Raw genomic sequence first — 13,110 nt, 5'->3', positions numbered from 1 at the left:
TATTCAGTCTGCACATTTTCGAGTTGTGAAATAATAATCTAAAAAATAATTTCTGATTAAACCGTATACCTGAAAAGGTCACAGTTTTGGTCACAGTTATGTGGTTTTGAAATATGTGGTAAAGCAAATAAAATTCAAAAACTATTACTTCTGAAAAAGTTTTTTTTTTTGTTTTATTTATCTTCCCAGAAAAGTTATTATTTTAAAAATGTTGTGGAAAAGAAAATAAACAAAAAAAAAATGTATTTAGCAAGAAAACTGAAAAAATATAATTTTTTTTCCAAATGAGACATAAAAGCCCAATGTACGGAAGCCCTGAACTGCAACCTAAAAAAAAAAAAAAATCAGTTAAAAAAAAAAAATCTGTAAAAAAAAAAAAAAAGCTGTAAAAAAAAAAAAATCTATTATTTCGAGATTACAGTCGAAATGTTTCGAGATTAAAGTCGAAATGTTTCGAGATTAAAGTCGGAATGTTTCGAGATTAAAGTCGGAATGTTTCGAGATTAAAGTCGGAATGTTTCGAGATTAAAGTCGGAATGTTTCGAGATTAAAGTCGAAATGTTTCGAGATTAAAGTCGAAATGTTTCGAGATTAAAGTCGGAATGTTTCGAGATTAAAGTCGGAATGTTTCGAGATTAAAGTCGGAATGTTTCGAGATTAAAGTCGAAATGTTTCGAGATTAAAGTCGGAATGTTTCGAGATTAAAGTCGGAATGTTTCGAGATTAAAGTCGAAATGTTTCGAGATTAAAGTCGGAATGTTTCGAGATTAAAGTCGGAATGTTTCGAGATTAAAGTCGAAATGTTTCGAGATTAAAGTCGAAATGTTTCGAGATTAAAGTCGGAATGTTTCGAGATTAAAGTCGGAATGTTTCGAGATTAAAGTCGAAATGTTTCGAGATTAAAGTCGGAATGTTTCGAGATTAAAGTCGGAATGTTTCGAGATTAAAGTCGGAATGTTTCGAGATTAAAGTCGAAATGTTTCGAGATTAAAGTCGAAATGTTTCGAGATTAAAGTCGGAATGTTTCGAGATTAAAGTCGGAATGTTTCGAGATTAAAGTCGGAATGTTTCGAGATTAAAGTCGAAATGTTTCGAGATTAAAGTCGAAATGTTTCGAGATTAAAGTCGAAATGTTTCGAGATTAAAGTCGAAACATTGTGCATTCATAACAGTGCGCCTCCACTGGCTCAGAGCGCGCGCGCGCGCGTGTGTGTGTGTGTGTGTGTGTGAGAAGTCGAACTGCCATGGATAAACCCAAAATAGTAGCTTTTTACTTTTATCTGGGCTTTCAACAAAATTCTACACACGTCACACGTGCTAGTGGCAGTGTTTCTGAGGTGTTTTCGTGCTCGTCTAGTCAACACTATCTGGGTCGAGAACACAACAGTAACTGTTCGGTCTCCCTCTTCAACGTAAATACGCTCTGGATACATTTTAAGTGCATCATTCTGTATCCAATCATTTGGCCGGATCCTGTGATTTCCTAAGATTTAATAACCACTTATGGTTGAGGAGAGATTCTCTGATATGATTGTAAAGCACTTTGAGTGTAGGCATATATGAAAGCGCTATATAAATGCCCTATTCATTCATTCATTCATAAAGCTGGATTTCTCCATCCAGTCTGAAAAGTGTTTTCCGTGTTGGTTTTCCTATAGGCTAAAGTCTATTTCGGCGCATTATATTTTATAACGATAAAGTAAGATAAGTAATTCAGATAAAAGTAAAAAGCTATATTTTGTGTTTATCCATGGCAGTTCGACTTCACACACACACACACACACACACACACACACACACACACACACACGCGCGCGCGCGCGCGCGCTCTGAGCCAGTGGACGCGCACTGTTATGAATGCACAATGTTTCGACTTTAATCTCGAAACATTTCGACTTTAATCTCGAAACATTTCGACTTTAATCTCGAAACATTTCGACTTTAATCTCGAAACATTTCGACTTTAATCTCGAAACATTTCGACTTTAATCTCGAAACATTCCGACTTTAATCTCGAAACATTCCGACTTTAATCTCGAAACATTCCGACTTTAATCTCGAAACATTTCGACTTTAATCTCTAAACATTCCGACTTTAATCTCGAAACATTTCGACTTTAATCTCTAAACATTTCGACTTTAATCTCGAAATGCTAGATTTTTTTTTTTTTTTTTACAGATTTTTTTTTTTTTTAGGTTGCGGTTCAGGGCTTCCGTAGCAATGTGTCATATATGTCACATAAAAAAAGTAGCATAAACGCCCAATGTGACATATATGACACATTACAGATCTTTGACAAGGAGTGGTTGTATTTAAAAAACAACAGCAGAAACATGTTTCAAGTGGTCCATTTAGTATGTTTTATATGCCCCATAATTTTCCTAAAAGGGGAAATTGGTCCAGGTTCTTATAGGACTTCATTTAGACACTGGTTCCTGTTGTGGAAACACACCGAGTCCCACCCAAAGTTCCTATTTCCTTGGGAAAGTTCCTTCGGCTTATGTTGATAGTTGGCTAATGGTGCTTTTGGGAAACGTTTCTGACAGACTGTGAAGAAATATATTCAAAACAATGTATTTTTGAACATTCAAGCGTGAAAACCTATTCTAGTAGAGCCCGAAAACAACCAAAAGCTAGACCTGCATGTCGAGATTTATGGTTGTGTGTTGTCAGTTAAAGGTTTATTTGTACCAGTAATAAATACAAACAAAAAATCTAGTTTAGTTAAGAGAGTCAACATTTAAAAGGGAGCAGAACACATATCTCTGCAAATATTGCTATGGATTAATCAGCATATAATTTAATTTGACTAACTGGTGTGCGCCTTTTCTCAGATCTAGTCGGGAAATGCATCAGCGAGGAGGCAAAGTATGAGGGCGTCAAGATGCTGTTCAATGCCATTCAGCAGCCACTGCTAAACAAACAGGTGCGAACCATCTAACGTACCGATGTCATTTCCTCAAATGCTCCCGCTTTCTGCTAATCGTGCCGTTTCTCTCTCCTCTGGTTTGCGGACAGATGACGTATGTGCTGCTTGACATCGCTCTCCAGGAGTTATTCCCAGAGCTCAGTAAGGTAACGCTCTTCTGAACCGTAGTCACGCTCTGACACGGAGCGGCTCGTGATGTTTATTAATGGAGCTTCTGCTGTTTTGTGTTTTGTAGAATCAGAAGCCAGGTCTCTCCGTCTCCACTAGATGGATGTAAAACATCATAAGGCATTTTATTGCACTACTAAAACACAATTATTTATTGACTTGTGTGACATGACTATTTTATTGTATCATTGGATCCCTGCCTTATTTTTCCATTCTTGTTTAAATTGTAACAACATCAGGAGTTTGAATCAACATCTTTGTGACCATTTTACATTCTAGACAGTCCGTTAAGACAAAATACAGAAACAAGTGAAAAAAATATAACTGATACATTTCATATAGTGTCAGTTAAGAGCTGTGTGTGAAATAAAAGTCCTGGGGGAAAAGGCGTTTTGTAAATGTTCTGGCTTTGCTCTCTATATTAAAATGTAATATATCCAACTCTTTTGTCCCTGGTCATATGTATTAGAATAAATGAATTAATTTGTTTTAAATATATATGTTCTACTGCTTTATAGGAACAAGAATAGCAACTCTGAGAAAAGAGAGTGGTGATTTATTGCCATACAAAGAAGAAATCACAGATCAGCATCTATAATCTTGACAAGTTGTGCTAATTAATTGTAATTATATATACATTAAACCTCTACCCAAGAAGAATCTCTTGAAAATATGTACAGGTCATTATCGTTATATGGTATATGTTATAAGAGTACAGAAACTCTGGATCAAAACATTGGCAAAAAAGAAGTAGAAACAAACGATTAAACCATCTTATGCACGTTGTAGTCTTTAGAAAACAAATGGAATCCCAGCTTTTTGCTCAAAAAGTAATTTTTTTTTTTTATGAAACTTACCCATATTCAAGTCCTGATTAAAAAAAAACAAAAAAAACAACATTTGGGTAGGCCCAAAAATGTATTACTGATATACAAAACAATAAAAATCATCAGGCTAAGAAAGTCTGCATGAATTAAATCATACTACCATTATGTAGTCTTATTTTCACATTGTAATAATGAGAATTTGAATGAGTGATAAATATCTATAAATATCATCACAGAAATAGCTTAATGGACTTTAAAAATGTATTTTTATGCAAAAAATCATTGTGGGTTGATTAATGACCTGTACATTTCTTGTGGGATTCCTCATAGTAGTAAATGCCTGAATAAAAGATCTCCGTATTGCTCTAATGACAACTCGTGCAACAAGACGAGTGGCGGTCCTGATCACAGTGTTAATGGTCAGTTCATCTGAACTGTTTACTTCTATGAAGGCAACTAATCTTTGGGTTAAAGGTTTCTTGTTTTCCTCTGACGCTACATGTTGTTACTCAAGTACATTGAAAGCAATCTGACTAGCTAAACAATCATGACCCAGAGAGCCCACACCAGCAGAATGATGGGCATGTATCCTCGATGTCCAACGCAAGAGCTGGAAAACTGAATACGTCCTTCCACAACTGGATGAACTCTCTTCCTCTCTGAGATGTAGCTGGCAACAACTGAGATATCCATGTCGCCTGTGGAACACAGTACACACTAAATATATGATCAAATATGCAGTTAAATCTGAGAGTTAATCCACGGCTAACCGTGCAATAAACGATTTTAATGTACGACCTGAAGGCAAAGTGGATTAAAATCATTTTTTTACACAGCTCTGTGGAATACTTTTGATTGGTCAACCTCGCCATCCAGCGGTGTGTTATTCCTAGATAACAATCGCTGAAAACAGAAACACAGGCTCATCCGAGTCACTGAAGTCAGCAGCGCTTTACGCTTGCTAGAAACGTTTTTTCTTCGTGGAAGTTTTATGAGCTGATAAAATATTAAAACTCAATACTTTGTGTACAGCTATTTATTGTGGACTCGCTCTCTTGTTTCATATAAGCACAGCTGCCGCCATTTTGTGACCAATGTTTTGTACATTATTGGGTTATAAAATACAAACAGGTACGATTTTAAAGGACAACTCCGGCGCAAAATGAACCTTTGGTCTAATTACACATTGTTACCTAGTCAACCGTTATCTGAGATTTGTTTTCATGATTGCCGAATGTAAATAGTTTTATCTCTAAAAACAGTTTAGCCTATAACGCTAGTATATAGGGCATAGAGTAATGAAAAATAAAAATCGCTTGTTATTACCACTAACAAGGCTCAAAATAGCCCCATACCAACACGACAGCATAATAAGGGTCCCTACATACAAACCGAAGCATTGAGAACTTTGTCAGTGTCCATACAGTTTAATAAGAAGATATTTTATACACACAGTCAACTTCGCGAATACAGGAAGAAGCCATCTTTGAAAAATAGTCCCTATCAGTCGATCTACGAGCGCCGATCCAAGTGCGCTGAACTGAGCAGAATCTCATATGGTCCGTTGTTTCCAGAAGAAACACAAACCGTTTACTTCCCTTCAATATGTACACGTAGCCTACTGTTCGCGCTCACCTTATCACCTTATTCACATCTCACCAGCGCACATGGATCGGCGTTCGTAGATCGACTGGTGGAGACTATTTTTCCAAGATGGCTTCTTCCTGTATTCACGAAGTTGACTGTGTGTATAAAATAACTGTTGATTAAACTGTGTGGACACTGACAAAGTTCTCAATGCTTCGGTTTGAATGTAGGGACCCTTATTATGCTGCCGTGTTAGTGTGGGGCTATTTTGAGCCTTTTTAGTGGTAATAACAAGCGATTTTTATTTGTCATTACTCTATGCCCCATATACTAGCATTATACTAGCGTTATAGGCTAAACTGTTTTTAGAGATAAAACTATTTACATTCGGCAATCATGAAAACAAATCTCAGATAACGGATGACTGCCCCGCCCACCGATTCGCGCATTACACGCATAGCTAAATAACATAGATGCCTACCTTGAGCGTGACTACCTTGTTTTGTAAACAAGACTGGATTTGCAGGCCGATTAAGAGTAAAGAACGGTGCTGTGCCGTCTATATTGGATCTGACAGGAATGGTGCAACACACGGACTCTGGGTCGAACATGTATGGGCGAATCATTCCGGTTGCCATTTTACAACATTGGACGTTTTCAAAACAATTTCCCCCAAGTGCACCGACGGGTGAGTTGAAACTCATTATAATATGCAAAACTGTTATCCACTCACAGCAGTGGGCGTTTCCTTCTAAGTCTTCAGCCCATAAAAACCCAGCGTTTTTCAGCTAGGCTCAAAAGTAGGGTAGAAAATAGCCTATTACTTATTCATTTTGATGTTTTTGAATGCAAAAACCAAGCGAACGTCATAAGTTGACCTCCGACAACAATATAATCAAATTTAAAAAGCCAGTTCATGAGCCCTTTAAAGCTGTTGTTGATGTTTGCAGCGCAAAAATTGGCGTTTATTTTCTTCAATTACGGCTAGTTAGATCTAGCATTCTGTCCGCTTCGAATCAGACACAGAGATAGAGTAGTGCCTAAGATTAAGTCAAGTCACATTTATTTATATAGCGCTTTTTAAAATACAGATTGTTTCAAAGCAACTTTACAGTGATTACAGGAAAATAATGCAACACAGTTTGTTTCTAGAAGAAAATAGTGTCGCAGTCTGTGATGATGAACCAGGTCAAGGACATCATCACTACTAGTGTGCCAACCTGGTGCTATTTTGATGAATGGACAATGTCAACATTGAGTGTTTAAGGTGTAAATGTTTCAAATGATAACCGAGTCAACTATTTCTTTATTGATAGACCTTTGCATATTATAGTACATGTTAGAGCAACCTGTCTGAGCCAGTGTTTTGGACTTGGGGTTCTGGTAGTGCGCATAGCCAGAACATACCATGTTCCAATATGGAGGGAGACATGAGTGCTGTGTGAGGTGTTAAATGTTTGAGTTTGTCCTTTGTATGTTATGCATGTTTGTATTATGATTTATCGATTTATGTTTGTAGTATGATCAATGAGTTTGTGAACATTAGTTGTAGTTGCTGTGAAATTCAATGAGGGTCATGGGGAAAGGTTCCACCCCGTGACAATGGTACGGCCCACTAGTGTTTGGCGGGAAACTTGAGTATTTAAACCATCGTTTGATCTTGTTTGAGGAGGTTGCCTCCTGTAAGTCCTGTGCAAAAAGTTTTTGTGGAAGTTCGGTGGATGTGCCACTGGGCATTGTTTAGTGCCAGTTTTTGCTGCTCACAGCATTTTTCTTTTTGTTTTAGCACCAGTATATGTTACATTAAGTTTTTATAGTTTTTTTTTTTTGTTTTGTTTCTTTGTTTTTCTTTTACTGCATGTGGACTGCACTGTGTGAGCTCCTGCTGCTGAAAATAAATCACCACTGGCATGTTGAAAAATCCATTACACTGTACTGAGTCTTTCTAACTTCTCTCTGGCCTCTCGACTACGTGACACAGTCCCGCTTAAGTAAGTTCAGTGATGGTTCATTTTTGTTGTAAAGTTATTAATTTAGTTCATAAATATACACTCACCGGCCACTTTGTTAGGTACCCCATGTTAGTAACGGGTTGGACCCCCTTTTGCCTTCAGAACTGCCTCAATTCTTCGTGGCATAGATTCAACAAGGTGCTGGAAGCATTCCTCAGGGAGTTTGGTCCATATTGACATGATGGCATCACACAGTTGCCGCAGATTTGTCGGCTGCACATCCATGATGCGAATCTCCCGTTCCACCACATCCCAAAGATGCTTTATTGGATTGAGATCTGGTGACTATGGAGGCCATTTGAGTACAGCGAACTCATTGTCATGTTCAAGAAACCAGTCTGAGAAGATTCCAGCTTTATGACATGGCGCATTATCCTGCTGAAAGTAGCCATCAGAAGTTGGGTACATTGTGGTCATAAAGGGATGGACATGGTCGGCAACAATACTCAGGTAGGCTGTGGCGTTGCAACGATGCTCAATTGGTACCAAGGGGCCCAAAGAGTGCCAAGAAAATATTCCCCACACCATGACACCACCACCACCAGCCTGAACCGTTGATACAAGGCAGGATGGATCCATGCTTTCATGTTGTAGACGCCAAATTCTGACCCTACCATCCGAATGTCGCAGCAGAAATCGAGACTCATCAGACCAGGCAACGTTTTCCCAATCTTCTATTGTCTAATTTCGATGAGCTTGTGCAAATTGTAGCCTCAGTTTCCTGTTCTTAGCTGAAAGGAGTGGCACCCGGTGTGGTCTTCTGCTGCTGTAGCCCATCTGCCTCAAAGTTCGACGTACTGTGCGTTCAGAGATGCTCTTCTGCCCACCTTGGTTGTAACGGGTGGTTATTTGAGTCACTGTTGCCCTTCTATCAGCTCGAACCAGTCTGGCCATTCTCCTCTGACCTCTGGCATCAACAAGGCATTTCCGCCCACAGAACTGCCGCTCACTGGATGTTTTTTTCTTTTTCGGACCATTCTCTGTAAACCCTAGAGATGGTTGTGCGTGAAAATCCCAGTAGATTAGCAGTTTCTGAAATACTCAGACCAGCCCTTCTGGCACCAACAATCATGCCACGTTCAAAGTCTCTCAAATCACCTTTCTTTCCCCATACTGATGCTCGGTTTGAACTGCAGGAGATTGTCTTGACCATGTCTACATGCCTAAATGCACTGAGTTGCCGCCATGTGATTGGCTGCTTATAAATTAAGTGTTAACGAGCAGTTGGACAGGTGTACCTAATAAAGTGGCCGGTGAGTGTATATATATATATATATAGCCACTCTGGAGTAAACCGTGATGTCATCGTCCAGCTCAGTTCAGTTCTCATATAAGGGTGTCAATACAGGCAGATCAATATTATTGTTGAATATTAAAATAAATGTTAAATTTAATGTCCCCAACTAACCAAGCCACAAAGCTGAAAAAGGCAACAAAGGGAAGGAATCAAAACTCCATCAGTGACAGAATGGAGAAAAAAACCTTGTGAGAAACCAGACTTAGTCTCAGTTCTCCTCTGGCCAACGAGCGAACACTTCTCAACAGAGAGAGAGCGAGAGATTCGTACCTGCATCTGTTTAGCATCTCACGAAGCTGTGAGTTTAATTACTTCAAAACCAGCGGTGTAACCACCCATTCGGTAAGGGAAATGTCCATCCAGCCGGTTGTTATCTCAGAATAAACCCAGACAGGGTGATCAGGACTTGATCGGGTCTTCCATCAGCTTGAAGGGGTTTATTCTGAGATAACAACCGGCTGGATGGACATTCTGCATTAGCCAATCAGAATCGAGTATTCAGACAGACCATGGTATAAGCGAGGACTTACCACTGTCGTGTTTGAGTTTCTGCTCTTTGATCATGGAGTATCCATCTCCTCCGTCCACTAGGTAAGAGGGCAGCACCACTTTATACACCTTCTTGGGGTTGAGCGGCTCATAACGGGGCACTCGGCACTCGGTGCAGAGCACATTCACGCTTTTAACACGGTTTCCAGGCAGTTTTGATAAATCATACACCAGCTGAAAACCTGCGGAGGAATTATAAACGGTTATAGTGCTTCATCTGAATTAACGCACGAGTCATATGGACTAGATTTGTGGTGTTTTATGTCATTTTGAGGGTATTCCAGTGCTCAGATTTGAACAATACCTGACACCTGTAGGAATTCTCCAGTGCTTCCTCCATATCTGTGAACTGAGTGCTCAAAGACCTGTCGCAGAGTAGATCCATTCATTTGAACCAGGTCAAAAGTGCCTCCAAACGGCAACACCGCGATCAGATCCTCCATGGTGATCGAACCTTCAATCGAAACAAGCGTTAGGACTGTTTCAGTAGTATTTCTTACTTGCACTGGAGATTTCGAATAACCATACCATTTCTGTTTCGCTCATCGATAGCTGATCGAATGCCTCCACCGTTCAGAATACAAGAGCTGACGTGGTTCCACTGGGTTTCATCAGCATGTTTAATATTAGTGTGGACCTGAAATACAAGCAAAGAGGGTAATCATATGGGTGTAAGGGCAAGATTAAAGGGTTAGTTCACCCAAAAATGAAAATTAAGTCATTAATTACTCACCCCCATGCTGTACCAACCCCGTAAGACCTTTGTTCGTCTTCGGAACACAAATGAAGATATTTTTGATTAAATTTGAGAGCTGTATAACTACCACATTGGCTCCTAAGGGACTGCCTCTTGACGGCCCAAAAAGTCAATGAAGAAAATGTTTAGATATCCCAAGTCGACTACCGTGGCTCAACTATATGTTTATCAAGCGACGCGAATACTTTTTGTGCGAAAAAACAAACAAAAATAACGAGTTTATTCGACTATTTTTTTTCTTCCTTGTAGGCCAGAACGAGACTTCCTTATAGATTTCCACGACGCATGCGCGAGAATTGCGATCTGAAGTAGTGTAAGCTGGCGTAAGCAGATCGCAAATCTCGCGCATGCGTCGTGGAAATATAAGGAATTCTCGTTCTGGCCTACAAGGAAGAAAAGAAATAGTCGAATAAACTCGTTATTTTTGTTTGTTTTTTCGCACAAAAAGTATTCACGTCGCTTGATAAACATATAGTTGAGCCACGGTAGTCACTTGGGATATTTAAACATTTTCTTCATTGACTTTCTGGGCCGTCAAGAGGCAGTCCCTTAGGAGCCTATGTGGTAGTTATACAGCTCTCAAATTTAATCAAAAATATCTTCATTTGTGTTCCGAAGACGAACGAAGGTCTTACGGGGTTGGTACAGCATGGGGGTGAGTAATTAATGACTTAATTTTCATTTTTGGGTGAACTAACCCTTTAACAGCAAATCCATCGCTTTGTTTTACCTTCAATAAAATATCAGCTCTGTTTAAGGATGAAAGCACTCTAAATTACCATTTACTTTGAATTTCTATTTTCCCTTTCCCAGATTTACCTTTGAGGCCTCTGTTTGGGGTTTTTGGTTTTAAGAGCTTTTTTTAAAAAACATTTTGTATTTAACTGTTTCAGGTACAAAGATTGTTTCCAGTGATCTAATCACAGGTGGTCAGACTAGACAAATGTTAATACCAGGTGCAAACACGCTTACATTCAAAAAAACCACATGGTTTGTCACTGCAGCAGTGCATATTGAAGAATGTGTGTGATGTTTCAGCAAGTCTGGCGTTTCAGGTTTTTACGTTCTTCTATTTTCAAGCTGCATGTTACTGGCAGGGTTCTTGTTCAGCTCAGTGGTTGGCTGATTAGCGCAGTGTTTCCCAACCAACGCGTTCTCATCCATCCTCCTAGAGCGTCATATAGTGACACTTTTGAAATTTCGTCTCAATCCGACACTCATTGCACCCTTTAGCGTCAATATAACACGCACCTATGTTCGGTTATAGGTCTGGGGTAGGTTTAGGGTTATATAAGGCAGATATGTTGGGTACAACTAGGACCATATATATCTGCGTCTCATATTGACGCTAAAGGGTGCCATGCATAGATATCTACATAAAGGCTAGATATCTCATCCACGCTGCTGGCCAATGGAGGTCGACGTCAGCACCTGGCGGCCATCTTGTCACAGGCAGCTCGCTCACTCGTAACATTGTTTTAATGGTGCATGTACTGTTTAAATCACCGTAACTTGCTCAATTTTCTACCGATTTTCAAACGGTCTGGTTTGTTAAAAACGGCAGAGATGTAGTTATGATACTGCATACTTATGATTTAATGAATGTATAAATAAATAATCATCCAGAATTACAGCCATGTTAATAACGTTTGTAAGAAACCAAACCGTTTGTAAATCCGTCAAGATTTCAACGAGCCTGTCTGTGACAAGATGGCCGCCGGTGATGACGATAAATACTCCATCGTGAGACATCTAGCCTTTATATAGATATATATGGTGCCATGTGCGTTGGATGTGGACAAAATGTCGCCTGAAGGCACACCAACAGTGCACATTTTGGATATCTCCGTTATCTGACCCACATATTTCTGATTTTGGAGTGTCTACTATTTAGCCGATGAAATGATTTAGGTGTGATTGATTAGGAAGAGTTGAAAAATGTGTAGTGTTGCTATGCCTCCAGGAACATTTTTGGGAAACATTGGTTGAGAGCATAAAAAAATAAATTGGATTTTTTTTTTTTTGGTACATTTTTTTAAATATATATATTTTATTCATATGTTATGCAATATCCACTGTAATAGACCCCAGGACTTTTTTTTAATGAAAATAATGGAAGTAATAATTGGCAACATTTTCATAATATCTAATATAAAGAATAAAACTTTGTTTAATGTTGTTTTTGAGTTTTATTAAGTTTAGCACTTTAATGATGCACTTTTTTGAGCTTCAAATTGATGGTTGCAATCCACTGCCATTATGTAGCTTTATTAATATAACTCTACATTGGACATGTATGAAATCAGTGCCCTGTTCATTAAAGACCAAACAGAAGTAAGTGTCATCAAACCCTGTGTCTATGAAAAGCCCTGAATGTGCTCTTTACAGGCATCCATTCTTAAAACCTAAACCTAAAAACTAAAATATAATGTCCACTACAGTGGACATAAATCGATTCCTTGGTTCCAGGAGGTTATCACTGAATGCATTTGTAGGCGTTGAGATTGAAATGTTTGTTCATAATTGTTTGTAGAGTAAATGTAGAATTTGTAGAGTAGTCCTTATAAAGAACAATATGCTAAATAATGTTCCACCAAACTTTAACAGCAAATTTATCTTTGAAACCATTGATCTATTCACTCACCATGGCATCACAGATTAAATTTCCCAAATTACATTCACGAAATCGACATTCCTCAAAAGTTCCATTGAGATAGACAAGAGTCTGTCCTACATACTGAGAAGAGTAATTGGCCAGATTCTTCCTCCAATTGTCCACTTCAGCCTGAATCTCTGGATCTAGACAAAGTCGGATCATACATATCAAAAGGGCAATCCACAACAGTAATGCATAGATTATAGCACAGGGGAGTCCAATCCTGCTCCTGGTCCTACCCTATCTCACGACCAATTCGTACGAATTCGTACGAATGATTCAAAAGTGGCTAATTCGTACTAATTCATACGACCTCACTCGTACACA

General features: G+C 38.8%; 2 protein-coding genes across 5 annotated transcripts in view; one reads left to right on the top strand and one right to left on the bottom strand.

Moving 5' to 3' along the window:
- The window catches only part of snx14 (sorting nexin 14), a 112,965-nt gene extending 109,426 nt beyond the window's left edge, over window positions 1-3,539 (top strand). For 3 of the 4 annotated variants that reach the window (XM_089118349.1, XM_089118345.1, XM_089118347.1), the window contains 3 exons: window positions 2,836-2,927; window positions 3,020-3,076; window positions 3,166-3,539. In XM_089118349.1, the coding sequence (XP_088974475.1) occupies window positions 2,836-2,927; window positions 3,020-3,076; window positions 3,166-3,207 (191 nt within the window). In that variant the 3' untranslated portion in view covers window positions 3,208-3,539. The remainder of the gene's footprint in view (window positions 1-2,835; window positions 2,928-3,019; window positions 3,077-3,165) is intronic. The other variant, XM_089118346.1, reaches the window with a different exon arrangement.
- nt5e (5'-nucleotidase, ecto (CD73)) overlaps window positions 3,258-13,110 on the bottom strand; it is a 169,306-nt gene continuing 159,453 nt past the window's right edge. Inside the window, exons 5-9 of the mRNA XM_089118350.1 lie at window positions 12,772-12,926; window positions 9,899-10,007; window positions 9,675-9,824; window positions 9,352-9,552; window positions 3,258-4,623 (exon numbers count right to left, since the gene is read on the bottom strand). Coding sequence (XP_088974476.1) covers window positions 4,463-4,623; window positions 9,352-9,552; window positions 9,675-9,824; window positions 9,899-10,007; window positions 12,772-12,926 — 776 coding nt within the window. The 3' untranslated portion in view covers window positions 3,258-4,462. The remainder of the gene's footprint in view (window positions 4,624-9,351; window positions 9,553-9,674; window positions 9,825-9,898; window positions 10,008-12,771; window positions 12,927-13,110) is intronic.

The sequence above is a fragment of the Pimephales promelas genome, chromosome 13 (assembly GCF_988280905.1).
Source record: "Pimephales promelas chromosome 13, fPimPro1.hap1.1, whole genome shotgun sequence".
NCBI lineage: Eukaryota > Metazoa > Chordata > Actinopteri > Cypriniformes > Leuciscidae > Pimephales > Pimephales promelas.
Note: the sequence above shows the minus strand (reverse complement) of the source record. Positions and strands in the feature narration are given on the sequence as shown.